General features: G+C 45.3%; 1 protein-coding gene across 3 annotated transcripts in view; it reads left to right on the top strand.

The window, feature by feature from the left end:
- The window catches only part of CPNE4 (copine 4), a 1444425-nt gene that overhangs the window by 1180114 nt on the left and 239026 nt on the right, over positions 1–25285 (top strand). For all 3 annotated transcript variants that reach the window (XM_086942069.1, XM_086942068.1, XM_086942067.1), the window contains 2 exons: positions 14450–14536; positions 17430–17489. In XM_086942069.1, coding sequence (XP_086798195.1) covers positions 14450–14536; positions 17430–17489 — 147 coding nt within the window. The remainder of the gene's footprint in view (positions 1–14449; positions 14537–17429; positions 17490–25285) is intronic.

Below are 25285 nucleotides of genomic sequence, written 5' to 3'. Positions count from 1 at the left end.
GGGGTCGTTCCAGGGGGTGAAGGTTTCAGGACATCTGATTTGTCAATATTAAGAATTAGGCAGTTCTCTCTTATCCAGTTGGTGATGCTCGTCATGCAGCTGTGGAATCTGGCTCTGGTGGTGGGGGGGTCCATGGAGAGGAAGTGGGTAAGTTGAGTGTCATCTGTGTATGAGATGATGTTGAGACTGTGGGATCTAACGATATTGGCCAGGGGTGTCATCTAGATGTCGAAGAGAGTAGGGCTGAAGAATGAGCCCTGGAGGACTCATGTAAGGAGGTAGGCAGACTTTCTGGTTTTTTCCAGTGAAGAAGAAGAAGATCCATCTGAGGGCGCTCCCTTGGATCCCGATATTGTGAAGCCTGGTGATTAAAGTATGGTGGAATGCTGCCAAGAGGTCGAGGAGGATCAGGGCCTCTGTTTCTCCTTGATCGAGGAGGGTTCGGATGCTGTATGTAGGGCAGTCTCAGTGCTGTGGTTGCTGCGGAATCCGGATTGGGAGAATTCAAGTAAGTGGTGTAGCTCAAGGTGGGGTGTAAGTTGTTTGTGGCTTTTTTCTAGTACTTTGGCTGGGAAGGGGATTAGGGAGATGTGTCGGCCATTTTTTAGTTCACTGGGGTTGGCTGATGGTTTATTGAGTAATGCTTACAGTCTTCTGGGAACAAGGACGCAGTTACGGATGTGTTGAGCAGGGAGGTAAATTCTTGGCTGATTTTTGTCTTTCACAAGATTGAAGATGTTGTGTGGGCAGGAGTCACTTGGTGCGGCTGAGTGGATGGAGTCCATGAGGGTGCTGGTTTCCAGGGAGGTGAGGGTGCTCCAGGTGGTTAGTCGAGGTTCTGTGCTACTGTTGGTGTGGCTGTGTGATACTTCAGCCATTGTTTAGGCATATATACAATTTCACATATACTAAAAGAAATGCATATCAGACATTATGTGAAAATTTGCAATATATGCCAGAATAAAAAGTTCTAAGAGGACCCGTAAAGAAAGGACAAAGGTGACTAGAAAGACCAGTGCAAAGAGGATCAGGTAAAGGAGTACCAGGACCATGAGAATGAGGAGGAAAAGTAATATCATCACCAGTGATATCAGGTCCGGGATGACCACACCCTGGTGGTCCACGCCAAAGGGCTAGGAACAAGATAGCCAGGAAGGAGGGGAACAGGATAGCCAGTACTAAGATGACCAGAGCAAGGAGGACCATGATCAGTTGGTGAAGAACATGAAGACAAATAGCTGGAGAATCCAGACCAGATCCTTCGAGACTAGGGAGATCAGGAGAATGAGGATTATGGCCAATAGGACCAGTGGACGAGTATAAGTGAAGAAGACGAGGGGCCAGTAGCAAGAACACCAAAAGACCAGAGCCAGCAGTATTTGAAGGATGAGCACTAAATGGACCAGGAACCGGCCAATGAATGCCAGGTGGGCGATGACCACAGGACCAGGGTCCAGAGTACCACATGAAGCAGAAAGTCCAGGGCCTGGCAGTAGTAGAACCATGGCGAGGCGGAATAGGAGGACCAGCCAGCCAGACCCAGGAAGACTAAGGGGACTGGACCTGAATGTTCAGGTTGACCATGACCAAAATGATGAGGCACAGAAGGACCCTACCAAAAAGAACCAAGACTGAGAGGGGCCAGATCATTTGGTACAGTGCCAGATGGGCCATGAAGACAAGACTCAGGGCTAGGAGGACCAGCAATAATGCAAACCAGGAAGACAAGAGTTTAGAGGGAAGGCCTAAAAGGGCCATGGCGCAAGAGACCGGGTAGACCCAGGGAACCAGCAGGACCAGTTACTGATGTATTAGGAATCAGAAGAGCAGGGTGAAAGTAATCAGAAGGATTAGGTCAAATGGACTAGAGTTAAGAGAATTAGAAAAAAAAGAAGATCTAGGAGAAGGGGCCTGCAAGGATCAGGACACCAGAACCAAGCAGATTAGGCATATACAGACACAAACAAGGAGGATCAGAAGCAAAAGGATCATGTCTACTGCACACAAAACTAGGAAGAGAACATGGGTCGTGAGGACCAGGAATAGGACAACCATTGCGAGGCAAACCAGACTGAGAGCATAGAAGACTAGGAGAATAGGATCTGAAGAACCATGAGGGGATAGTCAGGCAACCAGAGCAAGCACAACAAGAGCTAAGAGGAATGGGGCAAGGAGGAACAGTAGGACCTCAACCAAAGGGAAACTGAAGCTCAAGTCAGAAAGGGCCCAGAGTATCGGGACTGGCATCCCAGGACAGGCAGGACCAAGAAAGGGAAGACCAGGACCAGACATGCCAGAATGACAGAAGGTATGATGACCAAGACGGTTGGCTAAGAAAAAGTTGACCTGAACAAGAATGATCAGGACAAAGTAGACACATTAAATCAGGATGACCATGAGCAGGAGGTTTATGGCCAGGTGTATCTTGACATATTGGAGAGGAGGACCCAGTGAACTAGTCAGGTCAGGATAAGGTGAACTAGGACCGTTAAGACCAGGGACCAGATGGGGGAGGATTAGGTGAGCTAGAAGGATCAGAATAAGCAGGACCACGAACAGGCCTGGGAGGACCATAGATGTCAGAACCAAGGGCAGCAGTACCCGAAGTTCCAAATGGAGCAGGAGGACAATAAACTAGGTTATTAGGACCAGACTGGTGGGGGTAAGAGGAAATAGGACACATACAGTCATCCACGTGGACCAATGGAACTAGACGAGGACCAAAATGATCAGGCACCGCATTGAGGATGAATAAGGATGACCAGGAACAAAGGATACATTGCCAGGTGAACCACAAGTGCAAGAAGCAGGGCAAGGAGAATCAGGATGACCCAATCAGGGAATCTAGGAGTGTCAACCCTAGGACATACAGGACAACAGGACTGGTACATTTTTGCACACAAATCAGAGCATACAAAGTGAATAAAATACCAGGCCTGTTACATCTGGCCTCTGAGTGATAGAAGACACTACCTGATGCTAGCACAATATTCTGAGTGTAGATCTGAGGGCATAGGGACTGAAAATTGGGAGAGGAGTTTAAAGGTGGATGGGTGAAAATGAGTGCCCTGTTTAAAGCATGGCAGGAAAGGTTTGAGAAATTCAGATGGCTGAAGTCAGAAAAAATGGTTAATGGTTAACAAAGGGGTCAAATGGGCTAGATACCATCTACACTATACAGAGTAAAATGTTGCTGTAAGGGACAGGGAAAAAAATAATGATTCTGTCACCTTGGGTGGAAATCTCCCAGAGTTTCGGACCATTCGTTTTTTAGTTTTTCAAAACAAACTCATGCCTTGTGAGTCTGTAGTTGAAAAACAAAATGTTTTTGAAAAGTTTGCTGGCTGGACATCATGTCTGAGGGTACTTTCCTTTAAATGTTCTTTGCATAGACAGGAACCACCATGACAGCATTTCCAGTCAAAGTAGAGAGGTGTCCGCAGTGACAGAAGACGGAGTTAACTTCATCTTCGAAACTAAACCAGGCATAACGTTGTTTTTCATCAGATTGGAAGGAAACCTCTCAATTGTGCTGTGCTGGTCTTTTTGTAAGGTGCATTATGCAATTGTTTCTATTTTGGTAAAATCACCCGAACTATTAGATCATTCTATGTCACTGATATGCAATATTTCCAGTACTGGTCTTTGCTTTTACAAATCATTGGTTTCAGGTGTTTTTGTCTGATTGGTTTAATGTAACTAAACCACAATTAATAATTGCAGAACTGATTGATTTGCTGCAGAAAAAGATATGTTTTGATAAAATTGAGCCTTTAGGTGATTGTATATTTAGCTCAGGTACATTCCTGTGGTTTTGTGAGTAAGAGCAAGTCATGCAAGAGTAAACAGCTTTAAATAGTAATGCAATGGTTGTGATTATCTTTATTATTAGTCACCTCTGCAAGTATATGGCTGAGATACCCGCCACCCCCTCTCAACACAATCCCCAAAAGGAGGGAAACCGGAGACAGTTCTTAAAGTTTTTGGATGTGGGAGGGAGTGACCCTCCCGCGGCCGTATTTATTAAAACAAAAAATTAAAACATTAAACGTTTCATGTTATGTACAATTTCATTATCACATTGCGATGTTTGGCTAACCTTAACATATTCTCTAATACAGAGGTTCTCCTAGCCGAACTAGCATCCTACAAAAACATTCTCTAAAAACACTGAAATTGTACATCCTAACGTTTAAGGGCCAACGGCAAGGTCATAACCGGTGTCAAGATCCCTAACCAGACTTACCCCTCCCACTTGGGAGGGGCGACAGCACAGAGGCTTACCTCAAGTGCAACTACTAACAATTTCCCTTGACTTGACGGGGGCACTTAAGACTCGACGCCATTTAAAGGTCGTTCGAAGACTTGTGTGTGGTATCTAGAAGGTATCGTGGACCTTCCCCCACCCCACACAACTTACCGCATCTGCCGTCGCAGATGACACTGGCCCCGGGAAATTCCCCCAGGAGAGGGCTGTAACCCCTCCTACAAAGGAAGGGGCCTTGACCGCCTTTCCTTTACTTCCGGCGACCCGCCCTTAGACGGGACCGCCTCCCCATTGAGGGGCCAATGGCCACCTCACCCGAGCGCTCCCATCCGTGTTGGGTGACGCCCACTCATAGGGATCTACCAATTAGTGCTCACCGATCATGACCTTACCGCCTACCAAAAAATAAATACGACAATTCTTACTCACACCTAAGAAAACATTGGTCGCTACGACCGAAAGAACATGCTTAAAGTGCAACACTATATCAAATCATTTTAATCGTAACAACTTACATAATATTAACCATACTTTATTACAAAAAACAAACAAACTGATACTTTCACAGCCTGTAACGAAACGAAAAACACATTCATAAAATTCACTTTATTGCACGATGACTTGCTGTCCTCAGGGGCTGGTGGGTGGGTCAAAATTGGCTCTTCGTTCTGTCCCGAGCTCACGGGTAGCGAGGAGGTGCAGCTTCGGAGCACAAGAACAAGAGGACGTCTTCTGGTCTTGCGTCTCTTTTTATCCGTCTTCAGGGCGGGCGAGAACCCGCCCCTGCCTGCCCCTAGGGCGGGGCTGGCTACGTCGGTGTCTAGGCCAGCCCACTCTAGGGCGGGAAAAGGCGCGCCCCGGCTACGCCGCTTCGGGCATACCAGCCGAGACGCGCCTCCCGCCCAAAAATGGCTTCCCGGGGGGATCGAGGCACTCCGCCATACGTTCGGGGGGACCGAGTGGTCGCCCCTTTCCATATGGCTGAGATACCCGCCACCCCCTCTCAACACAATCCCCAAAAGGAGGGAAACCGGAGACAGTTCTTAAAGTTTTTGGATGTGGGAGGGAGTGACCCTCCCGCGGCCGTATTTATTAAAACAAAAAATTAAAACATTAAACGTTTCATGTTATGTACAATTTCATTATCACATTGCGATGTTTGGCTAACCTTAACATATTCTCTAATACAGAGGTTCTCCTAGCCGAACTAGCATCCTACAAAAACATTCTCTAAAAACACTGAAATTGTACATCCTAACGTTTAAGGGCCAACGGCAAGGTCATAACCGGTGTCAAGATCCCTAACCAGACTTACCCCTCCCACTTGGGAGGGGCGACAGCACAGAGGCTTACCTCAAGTGCAACTACTAACAATTTCCCTTGACTTGACGGGGGCACTTAAGACTCGACGCCATTTAAAGGTCGTTCGAAGACTTGTGTGTGGTATCTAGAAGGTATCGTGGACCTTCCCCCACCCCACACAACTTACCGCATCTGCCGTCGCAGATGACACTGGCCCCGGGAAATTCCCCCAGGAGAGGGCTGTAACCCCTCCTACAAAGGAAGGGGCCTTGACCGCCTTTCCTTTACTTCCGGCGACCCGCCCTTAGACGGGACCGCCTCCCCATTGAGGGGCCAATGGCCACCTCACCCGAGCGCTCCCATCCGTGTTGGGTGACGCCCACTCATAGGGATCTACCAATTAGTGCTCACCGATCATGACCTTACCGCCACAGGTCCGGATAGTTGACCGGCTATCCGGACCCCCCACAAAACTCCTACCTAAAGGTCATGTTTTAACGATTTTAACCAGGCTAAGAAGTCACCTATGAGTAACTCATTCCCCACCCTCGACAAATGCACACCATCCCCCAGATACATACTGTCATCATTAATACAACTATGCGAGATCGAATGCAATGTCTTGGAACGGAACAACCTACTCACTTTGTTATTCAATTTTTTAACAGAATGATTCAAAGCAGGGATCGAGATAGCCCCCCGCCATACTTTTCGTGGGATCATGTGAGACCACGCAATTATGCACCCCGGAACTCTCCTCGCTAACCAACTTACTGTGGAAAGCATAGCCTCCAGGAGAAGTCGTCTACCGGTGGTGACCAAATCATTGCCCCCTAAATGCACTATGACTAAGGATGGCGGTGACCTTATCCGCTCTAACAAACCCTCAAAAAATTCCTGAAACTGGTCAATACAGAGACCGCCCCTTCCGTAGAAGGACACTCTGTACCCGTATTCCCCAGGTACGTGAATCATGTCACCTGCTTTGAATACGTCTGCGGCCCGTCTCACGTATGAGTGGCCCACGACCCACACCTCCTTCTTCACAGCCGGTGACGTGCGACCGCTGGCCCGGTGTTGGGTCGACTGCACAGTTCGCCCTGCCGCGTAGGCTTGCGCAACTGAAAACAAACAAAAGACAAGAAGCGTGAGTACATGATTACAGCTTCACAACATGTGCAATCGCACGTACCTCTTATAACAATTGGAGGACCAACGCCCCACACGTTTCACTTGTTCTACATTAAGACCCCTGGCTGTAGCTTCAGTGGCAGCCCCTATTCGAAAGGAATGGGTCCCAAATTCGCCCGGGTCCAAGCCCGCTGCGGCAATGGCCAATGCAAGCACCCTCTGAAACTGAAACCTCGTCAGCGGGGTGGCGTCTGCATGCCTCAACAATGTCCCCCCCCATGATGCCACCCTTCGTGCTAGGTAATCTTCTAAGCACTGTACCGGACACATGGATGCCTCGGGGTTCCTGCGAATGATCGTGCAGTCCCCTCTCCCATCTTGGTCGGTTTTGGACCTGAGAAAGGAGACAATCATCGCATCCCCCCTGATCTGAACATGTTCCCTGCACAAGCCCCCCGTCACATCCTGTTTGTTCCTTGCAACTAGCTCACTAACTCTCATAGCCCCGTGAAACGCCAGCGTAAATGCAGTCCGGAACAAACAGGTTTCGAAGGGGGACGAGCATGTGTTAGGGAGTGTGGCCAGTAACTGGGACAACCTGTCCAAACCTATCGGTCGTCTAACGTCTATTCTGCGACCCTCTAGGCGTTGCCACCCACGCAGCGCTTTCTGAACTGAAAAAGACGCTGTTGGGTCCAGGATGCCATGGGCCCTGGCAACAAAGGAAATGGCGGCACGATGCCTTTGGGCCGTAGCCACCGATTTCCCAGCCTTACGTAAGGACATTAGAAAAAGTACAACCCACTCTTCCTGACCCCAAAGTCCCCCTCTCTCTGCCCCTAAAAAGGCTAAATAGGCCTGGAACGCCCCTTCATATGCCTTCCTTGTCCTGGGTGCTAGACTCTCTCCCACGAGGTAACGAAGTTCGGGGCACCGAGAGACCAGAGAGCTTCGGGGAAGGGTGCCGGCTCCGGGTCCGCTGAGGGAAGGAAACCCGAGAAAGCCTGCATGTGAAAACGAGACAGTGCATCAGCAGCCTGATTCATCACCCCTGGGACATGTTTTGCTCTGAATACCACGTTCAGTTGCATACACAGTAGGACAATTTCTTTGAGCAGCCTCAAAATCATTTTACAATGGGCAGCCTGACTATTGATGCATTCTACCACGGTCATATTGTCGGACCAGAACACTACAGAATGATCTCTGAACCCTTCTGGCCAGGTTCTCAGGGCCACCAGAATGGGAAATAGTTCAAGGAAAGCAATATTACTCGTTAACCCCTTCTCGTGCCACCATAGGGGCCACCTTTGAGCAGACCACTTTGTGCCGAAGATGGCGCCAAAGCCTATGCTTCCTGCTGAATCTGTCCATAGCCCAAGCTCTTCCGAGGACACGGCTGGCTTGTTCCAGACGACTCGGCCATTGAAGTCCGCCAAAAATGCTAACCAAATCCGCATGTCCTGGCGGACCTCAGCCGATAACCTCGTGCGATGATGACCCTCCTTTAGGCCAACCATCGCTTGAGCAATTGAGCGGGAAAAAGGGCGAGCCATTGGGATCACCCTCAAGGCAAAGTTCAACTTTCCCACTAATTGTTGCAACTGATGCAGTGTAACCTTAGATGCATTCAAACATACTTGGAGGGCTGCCCTGAATTTTAACACTTTGCTAGCTGGTAAACGGAAACACCCCTCCCTTGAGTCCAACTCGATCCCCAAAAACTCGAGGCAAGTCGTGGGACCCATAGTTTTACCCGGTGCCAATGGCACGCCAAAATGACCCATCAACACACAGAATTCAGCTAAGGCCTGAGCACATGCGGGATTTCCGGCGGGACCAAGGAACAAAAAATCGTCAAGATAGTGCATTACATTTCGGAAACCCGTTTTCTTAGTGAACACCCATTGCAGGAAAGTACTGAATTGTTCAAAATAAGCACATGATATAGAGCATCCCATTGGCATACACCTATCCATGTAAAATGACCCCTGAAACCCGAATCCCAGAAGACGCTGATCGTCTGGGTGTACCGGGAGCAACCGGAACGCTGACTCGATATCTGATTTCGCCATCAACGTCCCGGGCCCCAGGCGATTCAAGATGGCTACTGCCTCATCAAACGATGCGTATCGCACCGAACAAACTTCTGGATCAATTGCGTCGTTCACCGAAAGACCATGTGGAGCAGACAGGTTATGGATCAAACGAAACTCACCTGGGTCCTTCTTAGGGACCACCCCTAACGGAGAACAAACAAAATCCGGTACCGGGGGTATACAAAACGGGCCGGCGACCCGTCCCCGGCTAAGCTCTTTCTGAATTTTTTCTTGCACTACAGATGTATGTTGTAAAACGGAAAGTTGGTTTTTGCAAATCCCTACACCCTGAAAGTCCCCCACCGGGATGCGGAAACCATGTGTAAAACCGTTCCGCAGCACCCCGGCGGAAGTACGATCCGGGTATTCACTGAGCCAGGGAATCATCGCCAGGGTATCAATCGGGGTTGGTAAAGGCGCCCCTCGGACTAGTTCAGACCTGTTTGGCGCCTCCCTTTCCCCCATTCTCACCCGTTCTGGCTCTGCACGATGACTCAGGATGGGACGACCCACACGTACTACACTCGGGTTTGAACTTACACGACCCTGGAGGTCTGTTACATTTCCCTTTGTTGAAATTAAAGCAGAAACCCTTTCTCCCTGAATTGCCTGCGGGCCTCGACTGATCGTCGGTGCTCGTACTTGGTCGAAAGGGCGTCCCCACATTTTGGCGGGAGTAATCAACAACATTGCTCCCAACCAATGGCATTCTTAACATTCCTGATTCTTTCATTTTGTCCCATGTTACAGAATCATAACAATCCCAAGTCAAACTCTTGTTATGTTCTTTTTCTTTCCTGAACAGATTGTCATAACAAAACCAATGGTTACCTTGATACGCTGTCGAGTAACCCATAATTCTTGACTGATAAATGGGAAACTCAGGAAGCAACTCGGGCCTACGTTCCCCCAGAATTGATGTAAAAATTCCCCACGCATTGCCCCAGTTGCCAATATTCTCATTTATCTTAAAGGCGGCCATTTTTGCGCGCCAAACACTCGGATGCATTAGGTCCTTTTGACTTCTAACATTCTCCACCTCATAATGATCAACAAGCAAGGCGAAAATATTCACGTATTCCCCAGCCCAAATCTTTTCCTTTATAGCTAAAGGCACATGTTGACCCAATCTCTCTCTACGAGAGGGTGCTGACTCGTCCCTTGCAATCGGCAATGGCCGCTTACCTGCACCGGACGCAGCTTCTGCCAACGGCGCAGCCACTTTAGCTGCATCTCTCTTCTCACGAAGCCCTTTTATCAGCGCCTGTGCCTCGGCGGCCGTGGCGCCATCACTACTATCCCCCAACCAAGCTGCTAGCTGTGCTGCGAGCTCGGGGGGCATGTCTTCCTTGGATGTCGGGGTGACGACAACGGGGATTGGATTCCCCTCCCTCGGTACTGGGGTCGGCGCCTCGAGCGGGGCAGAGGGAACCGGGACGTCTCCACCGGCTGGAACCCTTCTCGGCCTCTTTGGCCTACCTTCAGCCGGCGCAGAGCCCGAACCCTCCTCCCCGTCTCGCTCCGCCAACCGTTTCTTTATGTCGGACACCTCTTTGCAAAGAGCCCGCACCATCTGTTCGGTCGTCATTCTCTTTGCGCCTTTCTTGGGCATCTCTCCGACGAAGTATCTAAAAGACAAAGAGAAAAGATCAAAACGCTCAAAATTGGCTCTTCGTTCTGTCCCGAGCTCACGGGTAGCGAGGAGGTGCAGCTTCGGAGCACAAGAACAAGAGGACGTCTTCTGGTCTTGCGTCTCTTTTTATCCGTCTTCAGGGCGGGCGAGAACCCGCCCCTGCCTGCCCCTAGGGCGGGGCTGGCTACGTCGGTGTCTAGGCCAGCCCACTCTAGGGCGGGAAAAGGCGCGCCCCGGCTACGCCGCTTCGGGCATACCAGCCGAGACGCGCCTCCCGCCCAAAAATGGCTTCCCGGGGGGATCGAGGCACTCCGCCATACGTTCGGGGGGACCGAGTGGTCGCCCCTTTCCAAATGATGAGTAGAATCATTTGTGGAGCATAAGACAGCTCAATAAAGAGCTTGGCCCATGGTGTAATGGAGTGGTATTCTGTGCTATATCTGTCAAAGTAACTTGGAAACATTCACACAGTTCTGACCATTAGACCTATAAGTTAGTGCCTGCATCCAAGCCCATTGTAGCACTAATGGTCTAATGTTGTAAAATCAAAGAGTTTGTGTCCACAAAAGTGCTTATCATCACATACAAAACACTTTTTGTGAGTTGGAAAATTATTTTAACTAGTAAAAAGACTATTGTGATAGCTTCCAAATTGCACAATGGAGGGTTAATGATAGAGATTTCCTGCCTCCCCTCTCAGAAAATAATTTTGGGATAATTTATGACTGCAATTGTTGTTGCATACCATTGATAGCTAACAAACCCCGAGTTGAGGTTGTACCTAATTTGCAAATCATGGGGGGTTCATTTAGGACCCCTTTTCCTTTGGAATCGTGTTGGCAGCCCCAAAGGGGAAAAGTTGTTTGAAACCAAAAACTTTTTGTTTTTAACCCAGCACTAGTTGCTTTAAAGAACACAGGCTGCTTTGAAAATCAAACTTTGACATTTTGGAATGTAGTCATAGAGATGTTAGTGTGCTTTCCCTTGCAGGCTACCATTTCTGTGTTGCAGCCAATCACCGAGGGTCGCAAATTGGCACCTGTCTAATGCATATTAATTTGGCAGGTCATTCTGCAACCCCCAGTAATTTGTGAATGAACTGAACACTACATATGTTGGTTTGCAAAATACTATTCCATTCACAATGGTATGTGTGGAATTTGAAACCCCTTTCTGTGAATTGAATAATACAACGGGACCCTACATTTCATAAAGAGATGGATGCCAATTGTTTTTACTCCTTGTTTGCAGTTCTACCTGGTGTAAGTACCTGTGAAATTTGCATAAGGCATAATAAAGCAAAATGTAAGCTGTTTAGACCGCAGCCGGTAAATAGTGAAGTTCTTCTGCAATGTGAATAGCTACTGGCCAAGTTGTGCACAGTGTCTAGTATTCAGCTAGCCACCAGGTTAATATTGAAGTTTATTTTCAAGGTATTTGCAAGACCACTAACAATGCAATACATCTTGATATTTAGTCAGCTCCTTGATAAACTTGCCAGGCTACAGGCCAAATAATTTAACATTTCTGCTGTTTCACCAGCAGACATACAAATTATTAAGTTTAATTTCTATGTACATGGCTGCTGGCCAAAGTATTCATATCTGCTGTTTTGCCAGCAGCTGTGTAAAGAGTGGAGTTTTTTTGTTTGCTTGATTGCTGGCCAAATAGTACAAAACCTCTGCCATTTAGCCAGTGGGCAGGTAAATAGTGAAGTTTCCTGATTATCTGCATGGCTGGCCGCCAAACAGTGCAAAATCTCTACTATTTAGCCAGTGGTTGGGTATAGGATGACGTGTATCTGTTATTTCCACGGCCATCACAGAACAGTGCAGAATCTCTACTATTTAGATGGCCGCTGGGTAAATTGTGACGTTTTTTCTGCTATTTGAATGCCCATTGGCTAAACAGTGCAGATTCTCTACTACTTAGCCAGTGGGTAGTTAAATAGTGACGTTTTTCTGCTATTTGCGTGGCCTCTAGGCAAACTGAGCAGAATATATACTATAGCCAGCAGCCAGGTGAATACTGAGACTTTTCTGCTATTTGCATAGCGGCCTGCAAAACAGTGCAAAATCTCTTATATTTAGCGAGCAATCAGGTAAATAGTGAAGTTTTTTCTGCTCTCTGCACAGCCGTCAGCTAAACATTGCAGAATATCCACTATTCAGCCAGCGGGCGGATAAATAGTGAAGTGTTTCTGCTATCTGAATGGCCACCGATCGAGCACTGCAATATTGCTACTATTTAGCCAGCAGCAGTGCAAATTGTAAAGTTTTTCTGCTATGTGCACATCCACCAGACAAACAGTTCCCCTTCTCTATCATTTATCATTTATTGAAGTTTTTCTGCTATTTGCATGGCCGCCGACCACCCAGTCCAGAATCTCCATTATTTAGCCAGTGGCTAGTTAATAGTAAAGTTCCTCTGCTATTTTCAAGGCCACCGGCCAAATAGCAAATAATAATTCTACTATTTAGCCAGAAGCCTGGTAAACAATAGAAAAAAATGCACTATTTTCCCAGCAGCTGTGTGAATAGCTACTACTTATCTTTAATCCTCTGCCCGCTTGTGGTAGCGCGTAAAACAGCTGCCTAGAGTGGGATTGATCCAGTACTGGTTCTGTTGATTTACAATGCTATTGCACCTATGGCTACATTTCTCCTGTGTGTAACTTATCATCACTCCTGAGCAGGACTGTAAAAGCACTTACAATAGCTGCCACTATACAGTGCAGGCTGGTGGGTCACATCTGTCACTCCTGGTGGTCCCTCAGAGCTTTTCTCCAGCTGCCCTTAAGTAGTGCACTCCTCTGGTTTGCTCCTCTGTTACTCATGGGAAGCCCCCGAAGAGCATTTACTCCAGCTGAGCGTGTTCCTTGTAGGCCTGCTAGTCAGTCCTCATCACTGCTGGATCTACAGTTTCATAGTCAAAACAACATGGTCCTCAATGGCCTCCATTACTATTCTTGAGTCTGGGCAGGCCTTCAAAGCTGTGATACAAGGAGAGACTCTCTAGCACTTCACTCCATGAAGTAACTTCTGGTGCCAAGGAGAGACCCCCCCTACCTGGCACTCCATGAAGTGCCATCTGATGCCAGGTGGGAGACCCAATGGCACACCCTGGAGTGCCTTCTGGTGCAAGGGAGCGACCCCCCGGCACTCCATCAAATGCCTTCTGATGCCAGGGAGAGAACCCTTGGCACTCCATGAAGTGCCTTCTGGTGCCAAGGAGAGATCCCCTAGTATTAGATGAAGTGTCTTTTGGTGCCAAGGAGAGACCCCCTGGCACTCCATGACGTGTCTACTGGTGCCCAGGGCTCCTGCTGTCCTGGGGCCTCATTTATGAAAAGTGACGCATCGCTGCGTGAAAACAGCGATGCGTCACTTTTCACTGCGCACTCTTTAAGACATTCCTGATGCGTCATATTTAATGTATGACGCATCATGTCGCAAGGAGTTACAGATACGTCAGTATTTCTGACGTATCTGTAAGTGCAAAAGTGACGCATTGCTGGAGTGTGTCACAAAAGTGACGCAACTCCAGCAATGCCTTCCTTTCACATGGGGAAAGCCCCATGTGAAAGGGCTTGCGTCAGTCTTACGCCTGCTGTGAGGCAGGCGCAAGATTTTGACGCAACAGCGTCCTAAAAATGACGCAGTGAAATCTCATAGATTTCACTGCGTCACTATTACGAGGCTTTTTGCGGGGGAACGCCCCCTCTTCATACATTATACCTGACGCAGGTATAATGTGGCGCAGGGGTTTAAAAAGTGACGCATCTACCTAGATGCGTCACTTTTTAAATATGGCGCAACGAGGCGCATTTTTTACACCGCTGGTGCGTCACAAAAAGTGACGCACCGGCGGCGCAAAACTGACGCAAGGCCTTCATAAATAAGGCCCCCTGGTGTTTCTGGCTGCGAGGGCAGAGAGCAGCCTAATGAGTGTCTTTATGAATTATTCTGTTTTCTGCATTAATTAGCCCTGGTGTCATGCCTTCTTTCTCTTTTGCAGGTGCAGTGGGAATGCATAAATCCAAAGTACAAAGCGAAAAAGAAGAATTACAAGAACTCTGGCATTGTCATTCTCAACCTGTGCAAGGTATGTGGACCAATCACTCGCTCTTTTAGGCGTTCCAACTTATCACCGGGACAACTGCCTCCTGACACTCCTCCTGCCACATTCATGTCACCTGGCAATGGATGAAGGCAGGGTCCAGCTCGGGGCTTGTTTTAATTTCATCTCCTCAAAATAAAAAAATAAATCTCGTTTTGACTACAACTTCCTGGGAATGCTGGGGTCAGTTCACAAAGCAATTTTAGGGGCCCACATGGCAGAATTTACAAGTGCAAATTCAAGTTTGCAGTTCACAAAGGGAGAATTTGCACTCATAAATCGACTTATCACACATGATATTACACCAGTATGGTGTAAATCAATAGGGATATGAAAGATAAGGGAAACCTGCAAACCTATTAATTTGTGGAAATTTACAAATATCTGCAATGCATTTTTCCAAACCTTTATTCAATAAGAGATTTACTCATGTCAAAAGCAAGAGTAAATCTGTTCCCACTGGGGAGAGAGGTAAGAGCGGGAGGGGGTTGGGTTGGCGGACGACAGACGACTTGTTCCTGGGGGGAGGTGGCGCTCGACAGACGACTTGTTCTCGGTGTGGGGGGCGGTAGTCGACAGACACGACCCCACGCCCTCTAGCTACCCCACTGGAGAATACTTGATAGGGGGTGTAGGGGAAGTCGTTTCTCCATGGAGCAACATATTTTCCTAGAGAATGAAAAAAAGTCAGTCTCTGCAAATGTACCTTCTTTACACATGCATCATTGTACAAGATATCATTATGCATGTCTTATTGATTACAGGTGTGAGAACTGTTGGAAAGCTATGACCTTGGATACCTAGAAGTAGTCCTCACATTTTTTGAGAATTAAAAAAATCATAATCTGCTTCAAAAATACGTGAAAACCTATGGGTGCAGTTTTGCAAATTGTTGTGCAAATCAGACCAATATTATATTTATGGGCCTGAATCATTGTCATACTCAAAGGTTAGAAACCTACGACTATGATTCTTTGTTCATTTTGAGTAGTTTCTGGCTTCAGAAAAATCTTAAAACCAGTCGGATTCATGTGTTTCTTTTCAAATACCTGTTTGCACATCTTCTGTCCTTGTGTGTATCGCCTGCAGGCGATCAATGCACAGGATTCCTTTTTGCCCATTTTTCCTCTACATGGTGAATATTAACCATTGCCCCACAGCTTTCTTAAAATTACGACCATTAGATATCCACCCACGACAGAATTTACAGTTGCAAAATGCAAAAACTCTTGATTATGTGAAGCAGTATTTGAGATTTTTTAGCGTAAATTCCACTTTTTTAACCTTCAAAGTCAGGGTTGGGAATTTTGCCTCAGAAAGCATATTATTTATAAATATTTCCCAAAATGGTCATGTGACCTAATTTAAAAAAATGATGTAAATGTTAAGCGCTCAATTTGGATGTCGGATGGAGAGCCTCCGACCAGCGGACTGAGGCTCTCTGCCTGACATCCTGAGGTTTCCATCCAACCCCCGTATTTTGATGAGGCGGTCGGATGGAAAACCGCAAGGGGATTCTGCTCCACTTCCGCTGGGCTCTGTGAGCCCGTCGGACCAGGAACGGAATAGTAATCCCTTCGATGTGGATTGGCTGTCGGAAACTGACTTTGAGGGCCCCTAGCAGACCCGGCCGACACTTCGAATATGGGCCTGGGGTGCCCACCTCAACATCCCTGCCCCATGTGCCTGCCACAAGAATGTTTGCAAACTTCAATTTTTCAATGGGAGCTTGTGCTGCAGGAGGTCCCATTGAAAAATTAATATTTCTGTGAGGTTGCATCCAAAGTAGGGTGTCGGAGCCACCGACCTACGGTCGTGCAGTTCCTTCCTCGCAATGGTGTTACATCTGCCCCGCCCGACGTCGTAATGAGGGCCGTAATGTGATTACACTCTGCAACACACATGTAACAAAAAGTTTAAATAATATTGTTTGATTGAAAAATGTGTAAAGCTTCATTTCAATTTTGATAGATGTGAAACCTGAACATTTGTAATAACTGTGGTGCAGAAAGTTGTGACTTAATGTGCCATTTAAACCTTTTGTGTATGAAAAGGAACAACAAAGTGGGGAATATTTTTGCTGTAGAAAATTGCTGAATCTTGTGACACAGTGAGCAAGGACCCATGGTCCGGCATACACCCGGCTTCTTAGGATGTTACATCAAACACACAAAAGGTGACAGGAGGAATTCTTGTACATAGTAGGGGTATGAGTAACTAGAGTTATTTGCTGTAGCACAATTATGCAAAATGACAGTAAAATGGCACAAGATGAAGTGGAATTAAGTGCGCTAGCCCTATTTTCTTAGTGTAAAATAAATCATTATGTCAAAAAAAGACCCAGGGATCCATTTTGCGCAAAGAAAATAATTCTAAATGCAACAGAACATGAACAGCAGCCGCTCTGTTCCTGTGCTCCTGTAGTAGGTCTTCATGCCCCAAATTACTCTAAATTATGCGAGCGAGTGTAATCGTAAACTTTTCCATAATTTTTCATCACAAGAGTAACAGGAAATTACTAGGCCTGGGCAACATTTTAACATACTTAACATTTCGCTAAGGCCTGGTAAATAGCCTGCCTAGTCTGAAGAATGCACAGACAATAAAAATGGATTATTATAAAGAATCCCTTGGTTCATCTCTGAAAGCTTGTCCAGAGCAGAAAACTACTCGCAGAAAAAATGCATAATGTGTTGTTGTAACAAATTCCAACCAACAACTTATATTCTGTTCTTGTTATTCTGCCTCTTCTTTCTATCTGTATTTTTTTAATCTTACAATAATTGCTTATCTGCTCTTCTCCACCCAATGTCTTCAAGCAAACTCTGACTGTCATTCTAGCGTATCCTTACCAATGTTTTTTTTAATTTGTCGACAGATCCACAAGATGCATTCTTTCTTAGACTACATAATGGGTGGATGCCAAATACAATTTACAGTAAGTAAATTCAAAGCGGGCTGGGGAAGGGACACCTGTTTATTGAATTTGCTTTTGGTTGCATCTTTCACTAGGAGCCTGATTGTAATGCTTAACTTGAGAGTGGTCTATCCCAACCTGCCGTCAGATTTGATATTTCTGATTTAATAGATCTAGGGGCATATGGATCAAAAACTATTTTTGTGATTCTCAAATTGCGATTTTAAGCAAATTGCAATTAGAGAATCGCAAAATAAAATGTATGTAGGATTTGCAAACAATTTTGCGAATCCTACATATTCCTTATTTGTGATTCGCAAATTGAGATTCGCAAATAAGGAATTCCTTCCCATTCATTCCTATGGGCTAGGAGGCCCATGGGAATGAATGGGAAGACATTCTCAATTTGCGATTCGCAATTAGAGAATCGTAAATTGAGAATGCATTTTCAAGGGTGCCAGGGTGTCAAAAGGACACCCTGTTGCACCCCTGAAATATGTATGTGTGCACATGTGGCATACATACATGCCCTTAGGGCATGTATGTGCGCCACATGGCAGTTTGAAAACTGCAAAAAAGTGCATTTTTCAAAGCAATCGCAAATTACCACCAACTTGAAGATGGTGGTAATTTGTGATTCCTTAAGGACAAATAGCACTTTTTCTGTGCTTCCTACATTGCATTTAAGGAATCGCAATTTGTGATTCCTTAAATGCAATCGCAAAATAGAGAATCGCAAATTTTGCGATTCTCTAATTTGCAATGCCCTTTTGGAATGATATATCCCAAAAGGCCTTTTGCGAACGCGAAAAGAGCTTGATACAGAAGCCCCTTTTTCATTTACTTATTTCACTTTTTGATAGGAGAGCATTTAGGTAGGCCCCTATGGAAATTAGATGTTTTCCAGCAGTTTGTATTAAGTTAAAGACGGTTGTACTAATATTCTGGGTGACTGGTTGTTAGGAGTCATGGGATAGGAGGGTGTAAAGGTAAAAAGGTATGTGATGTTATTAAGTGTATATGTATATTTGTATCTATGTATCTGCATTTTCTATAGCCCAAACCTAGCCAAAAGGCAGCAGAGCTCTGTACATGGTCAAAGACAAGCATAAAATTAATGATTAATAAGCGAGGAAGCTGGGTTGTTGAAGGTTAATGCATTGTGATGTGATGTTCTTAAAATAGGTGCGATGACAACTCTTCCTAAATTGGATTGGCATTGAGGTGGTGCTGATAGATACAGGGATGTTGATGCAAGATGCATACATAGAAAATGCCTGCTGCCCTGCTTTTTCTTTTTTTACACATCTTAGTCTGCCGTTGGATGGTGTCCTGGCTGTGGATGTGCCAATAACCAGCAGGGATGGGGAACGTATCTGCAGGATAAGTGGGAGTTATGGTCTTGATGGATTTATAAATGATGCAGCTGGTTTTGAAGGTGGTGCAGACCAACAAGGGGAGCCAGAGGAGTTCCATTAGTACAAGGTTAATGTGACAGTTCTGAAGTTGCTTTCAGAAGAAACAGTTTGAGTGTCTATAAAAGGAACAGCTGATGCCAGGCCACTTTGTTTTCTGGCAGGGTGTTCCTTGAGGGTGAAGTTGGTGTTCAGGGTGATTCCAAGTGACTTGGCATTCTGTGTAAATTTGGATCCAAATCCTCAAGTAGGCACTGGACGCCCAGGTCTTCATGATATGCAAGCCGTGGCTGATGCATTGGATGTCTAAAGCAGAGGAGATTATCAAGTATTGTTGTGTATGATATGATAGCAATTTATAACGCGCAACAGCTACTCCAAGGAGTGTCCTGGCACGAGCAATGAGATTGGAATATGAAAAAGAAGGCCTTGATTTGCACAAAGAGCAGGGTTTTTTGTTTCTTCTTGAACAGTGCTGTCTCACTCATCGCCCGCAACTCTAGAGGGAGCTGATTCCATACTGCCACCTGTATCATCAGCATATTGGTGAATCTTGATGTTATTATCCAGGAGTAGGGCTCCAGGCAGCTCCATAGGAAGATTGAACATGCCAGGAGACTGTATTGATCCATGAGGGACTCCACAGGTGACCGGCTTCTTTTGTAACCTGGAGATGCCCATGTAAACAAACAGGTGTCTGTTGGAAAGGTAGGATTAGATCCAGTGAAGGACATTTCCAGTGAATACCATTTAAACCTCCAGGGTGCATATGAGGATGGGATGGTCAACTGTGTCAAAAGCAGATCAGAGGTCCAGCATTAGCAGGAGTCATTTTTCTCCATGGATACAAGGGCATCTTCTACAATGTGTAAGGTAGCGGTTTCTGTGCTGCAGTGTGATCTGAAGTCACAAACTGCAGGTTGTGCAGCTGAGGTTAACATTAATATGATTTTGGAGCTGAACAAAGACTGTCTTTTCAATGGTCCTGCAAATGAATGAGAGGCGAGTGATGAGCCAGTAGTTGGCGAGGTCATAAGAGTCTAGACGAGGTTTCTTTAGGAGTGGGAGGATCTGACCTGTCTTGGGAGCTTCTTGGAAGGTGCCATGAGTGGGGAAGGCATCTAGGTGTAAGAGAGACTCCCAGAGAGAGCTTTGTTGAAGGATGACAAAAAGACTGTTATATGGCTATTAGGGCCATTCTCAACATTGCTATGTTAGCTTGAGCTCTGCTGCCATGATGCTGCTTTTGCGCACATTACTACATGACTTTATTTTGCAAGACTCTGTTTGTGCCTTTCACATGAGAACTGTATGCTTTCTCTGTTCTCTGCTGTTCCTGGAGTTTAGTCTGAACACGATGTGCAAGGTCGATAAACATGCCCCTTGTTATTCTGTTCTGGTCAGTCCCTAGCACCTAGACAAAACAGGCTAAACACAGCTGCACTGATGGAAACTTGTGCTTTGATATTACGGAAATGCACGTTGTTCACACACACTTGGAGAGAGACCTTTCCTTGGAGAAGAGCTATGCTGTTCCTCTGATGTAAACTTTCCATCTAGACTCTTAGGTATGGGGTCTGCTGACAAAGCCCAGAGATCTTTCTTTATATAATAAACTTCAGCTTACCAAGGGGATAGTGGTTAGGCCTTATAGTCTTTTATCCACTGTCTATATATATGATGACATTCCCCTTTATATTCTATGGAATTGTAACAATGCTAACTGTTTTATGTTTATGCATTTTGCTGCTAGTAGTGGCTCGTATACTGCATTATGGAGCACAATAGTTAAAATAAACATTTTGAACTGTACAGTGACTCTGACAATCCTTATTGTGGACAAGTACGAGTGGGTGAGCGAAAGTGTATGTCTTGCTACCACAATTCCTGAGAGAGTCGGGAGTGTCGGGCTCTGTGTTGTCTAATCATTTGTAGCTTCGTGATTATGTAGGAGAACAAATGACACACTATAGCTAGCCGGTTTTGGGATTTTGAATACTAAGGTGGTAGGAAGGTACAACCCCTATACAATGAGGTCCTGTTTTCCTGCGCATAGTTCTGTGTATGTGCAGAATCCCTACAACAAGACATCATCTTTATAAGAAGTGGTTTTGAGGGAGTTGAGTATGTCACTGAGATCTGGGGGAGACAGAGTTTTAAAGGATGAGAAAATTCTATTGGAAGGGGTGGGTGAAACATTCAAAGTTGACTTGATGTCACTGATGTGCTGCCAGACCCTATGCACTTTGTTAATTGAAAAATAAGTCAAAGACATTGTCGTTTTCTGTGGAGTGAGGAAAATGTGAGTTTGGCAGGGGGTTGATGCAATGCTTGATTGTCTTAAACAGTGTGTTGCTTCTGATTGTAGCTCCAATGCTGGTAAAGTACTTTGCTTTGCTAATGTGATGAGCTATCTGCATGTTGCACAGAGGGACTTCAGTATCTAAAGGTTTTCAAGAGTTCTGTTTTACTTCCATTTGCTTTCCTGTCTGCAGACTGATCGTGTATTGTCAGCAAGGTATTTAGAGTACCAGAGTGCTGAAGGTTTTGGCTTACACTTGTGCATTGTAATTGGGGCATGACTGTTCACATAGTGTTGCAAAACATTGTTGTGGTTGTTTAGCAGGCTGTTAGCATCGAAAGTGAAGTTGGTAGGGTGACAGGTGAGTTCAAGGATAAGGTTGTTTAGTGAGAAGTCTTTGAAGTATCTGATGTTTTGGTCTTCTTTTTGTGTCAACCTTGGTTTGTTTGTAGTATGCTGAGCAGGGAGATAGAGATGGCAAAGTGGTTGGTCCAGCCTAGGGTATTTTGGTTTGCATTGGATTGTTGGTGATGTTGAGAAGACAAGGTTGAAGGTGTAGCCTTTGAAGTGTGTGGTTTTGTGACATGGTGTTCCTTGTTGAGTGTATTGATGTTTGGATTCCTCTAAAAAGAGTTTTGGCAGGATTCTAGTGATATCAATTCCTGTGCAGATGGTTTAGGGGAATGCTGTGATGTCACTTCCTGTGCAGATGGGTGATGGGAAATTAAGTCCTCTTTCTTGGCTTCTTCTTTTAAAGATAGTTTTGCCAGTATTCTATTGATTTTACTTTCTGTGCAGTCGGATGATAGGAAAGGCACTTCCTGCGCTGTTCATGTATGATGGGATTATTAGTATTATTTGCACTTATCAGTCATTGTTGTACTGCTGTGGGTTGAGGCCTAGTCCTTTCATTGTATGATAATGCGGATGGTTGTGATATGAATGATTTTGTGAAGTTGAGAGAGGTGGGCTGCACCTTCGTGACTGGAATCTCCTTCAGAGATTGTGCCAAGTGCTCCCAAGGATCTGCCACTGTATTTTAATCTCAGACATGTGATGTTTGTTGTGGCTCAATTGAGGCCCAAATCTGGGGTATTGTGCATGTGCCACCTCTGATTGTGGTCTGGACCCTTGTTCAAGACTTATTTTGCACCATGCAAATAACTTTAAATTTGCTTCTGGATTTCAGCGGTCTAATCCTTCCAATTTATAATCAACCTAACTTTCTTATTTTGTATGCATTGTTGTCTGTCAGTTGTTTTATGTATATTTGAGATTTTCCTTGTGTCACGTACATGGTAAATTAAGATTAGAAAGCAGGTGGTTTTTCAAAAATGTATCTTTTTAGGGCTATTTCACTTGAATTTGAGAAAAAATGTTTTTTAGCAATGGAGCACATAGTCAATAGGTTTATTTGGGCACCTGGGAAAACTAGGAGGGCACTACGTTTTATGTCTTTGCCAAGGGCAAGGGGAGGATGGGCTGTTTCCGATTTCAGAATGTACTATTGGGCGGCAGCCTTTCAGTATATGAGTGGGCTAATTGGGGCAGACGCGTCTGATCCGCGGGTTAAGACTGGATCAATTGACATGTACTCAATCTTGGTCGGAGAAGATGCAGAGAACTGCCTTTTGAAGTTTACTGAGGCTAGCTTTTTTAAAAGAACTAGGTTTAAACCCCTGATGGCTGCATATAAGATCTGGAAAGCATTTTGCAAAAAAACTGGTCTTGGCAGACTAAATGGCTATACTCAACTATTTAGGAACCCCACTTTTCCTGAGGAAATCTTCTCAGACTCTACAATGGCAGAATGGGAAATGTGTGGGATCCGGAGACCGGGTGATCTAACGGGGCCACATGGAGTTCGGCAGTTTATAAACATACAGAATAGTTATGAGATCTAATCAGCAAAATTTGCTGGTGGTACCCAGGGTGAAGCGAGCACGCATGGGTGGCCGCCAGCTTTCTTTCCATGTAGCCAAGGGCTGGAATAAACTCCCAGACAACATCAGGCTGGAAATGAATCATCTTGTATTCAGGAAGCGATTGAAGACATTTTTGTTCCACTGATTGTCTTCTTCTGCCCGTGGTCTTACAGCGCTGGGATGGCTCAGGTTAGCCATGCGCTATACAAGAGCGTATTCATTCATTCATTCATTATGGTATTAATAAAAGAAATTTTTTCAAGTATATTCAAATTCGTAGTTTTCTAGGTGGGAAAAAGGGGGGCCTGTGGATTTGGCAAAAATAAAATATGAATGTTATTAGAGGAGGGGAAGACTGCACTATTCTGGGGATATATGCTGAGCTCTTTCTACACAAAGATGATGATCTTGAAAAATACGAGAAGAAATGGGTAGATAAACTTGGCATAGATCATGTTGGCTTTAGAGCCTCATTAGAATTAGACCACATCGTTTTATGCTCTGCAGGGCTTCAAGCTCAACAGTATAAAACAATATTTTCCCTAAATTATACTCCTGCATGGATTGCGCAATGGGGGGGAGCAGACGGGAACTAGATGCCCTCGGTGCGACAGTGTGGGCGCTGAAATAGTACATATGTTTGCGTCATGCCCCCAACTGCAAACTCTGAAGAAAGCGATTGAATTGTTTTTGGATAGAATATTAGACATTTAAAGTCTGTCTTACTCCTTCTATAATTTTGTTGGGGATAAATAGTGAGGACAGGCAAGATCCCGTGCAATGCTTTCTCTTCATGGCTATGTCTGTACTGCACATTTGTATTGCTACAGCTTGGTTGCATAAAGCGGCCTCCACGTTCCAACATTGGCTTGCCAGGTTGTTATTTACCTACAATCTCGAGAAGGGGATTTATGAGAGAAAGGGGAAAAGGGGGAGACTGCTTGGCAAACCTATCTGGGGACCCATTTATAGATGGAAGGAAAATCAGCAGTAATGATTGTCTTAGTGGGCCACTTGGGCCAGTTCTCCGCTTCCTTTCTTTATGTGTTCTTTCTGAAGAGGTGTTTGAATAAGGAGGATAAATGATGCAATACCAATGTTTTGTGCTGTAAATGCTGTCTGGGTTTATTACTGTTGTTTTTGTTTCTTCTTTTTGTTCTTTTGATTTGTGTCTCTCTTTACTGTTTTCCTGTATTGCGAAGTATGTATATATCTCAGATGATTTCTGTATATTTTTTTGTTAAGTTGTTGTGCTAAAAATAAATAAAAAAGAAAAAGAAAAAAAAGAAAGCAGGTAAAACATTTTTTAAAATATTTACAACAGACGAAAGAAAATCTTGTGTGCTCATTCCATACTAACAGCATTATGGAAGCGAAAAAGTGCAGAGGCTGCCGTTGTAAGGAAGTTTGAGTAAAGGGCATCCATCACCATGTTAATGCCAGAAGTGGCCCTTGCAGGTAAAATCAGTGGGGTGGGGTGGGAGGGAGTCCACAGACGATGACAAGGGGGAAAAGAAAAAGAAAACCACTTACCTTGTGCACACCGCATCAATGACTGCAGTGCGGCGAGCTCAAGGTAAGTGGTTTTCTTTATTTTTTTGTCTCTCATCGTCTGTCAACTGTCCCCCACGCTGCTCCACTGCTCTTACCTGCACTTGCAGTTCCTGGTTATCGCTTTGTTTCTCATTGTCTTGCAAATGCCAGATTTGGCAGCACCTTCAGCATATGCAGTGCCATAAATGCTTCCTACTTGATAAAAATGAAGTCACTCTTCACAAAGTGACAGGTTCTCTCTTCAGATGCTATATCCTAACATAATCTTCCATTTTGATATTACCTGAGAATTCTATTGTGACTTGTGATGAGAGCAGCCATTGGCGTTATTTAGGGGTAGCTAGATATGATATATCACTGTGCTTCTTCTTACAAAGCCCCAACCCCACCCCCAATAAACCTTTTATAGTGACACCTGGTTTCCAATGTACAGTTCCTTCCAGTGGTAAATGTGGTTCAATGGAATCATTATTTGATAGAAAACAACCAACCAAGCAGATATTGCAACCTCTCACACATAACTCACATCACACCACACCCCAGGGAGCTCCACTGGCTTCTGGTACACAAGCAGGCTCATCATTTCAAACTCCTCAAACAAACATTAAAGACACTACACAA

This window comes from Lissotriton vulgaris, chromosome 10 (assembly GCF_964263255.1).
Source record: "Lissotriton vulgaris chromosome 10, aLisVul1.2, whole genome shotgun sequence".
NCBI lineage: Eukaryota > Metazoa > Chordata > Amphibia > Caudata > Salamandridae > Lissotriton > Lissotriton vulgaris.
The sequence above is the reverse complement of the archived record's forward strand: the minus strand, read 5'-3'. Positions and strand labels throughout refer to the sequence as shown.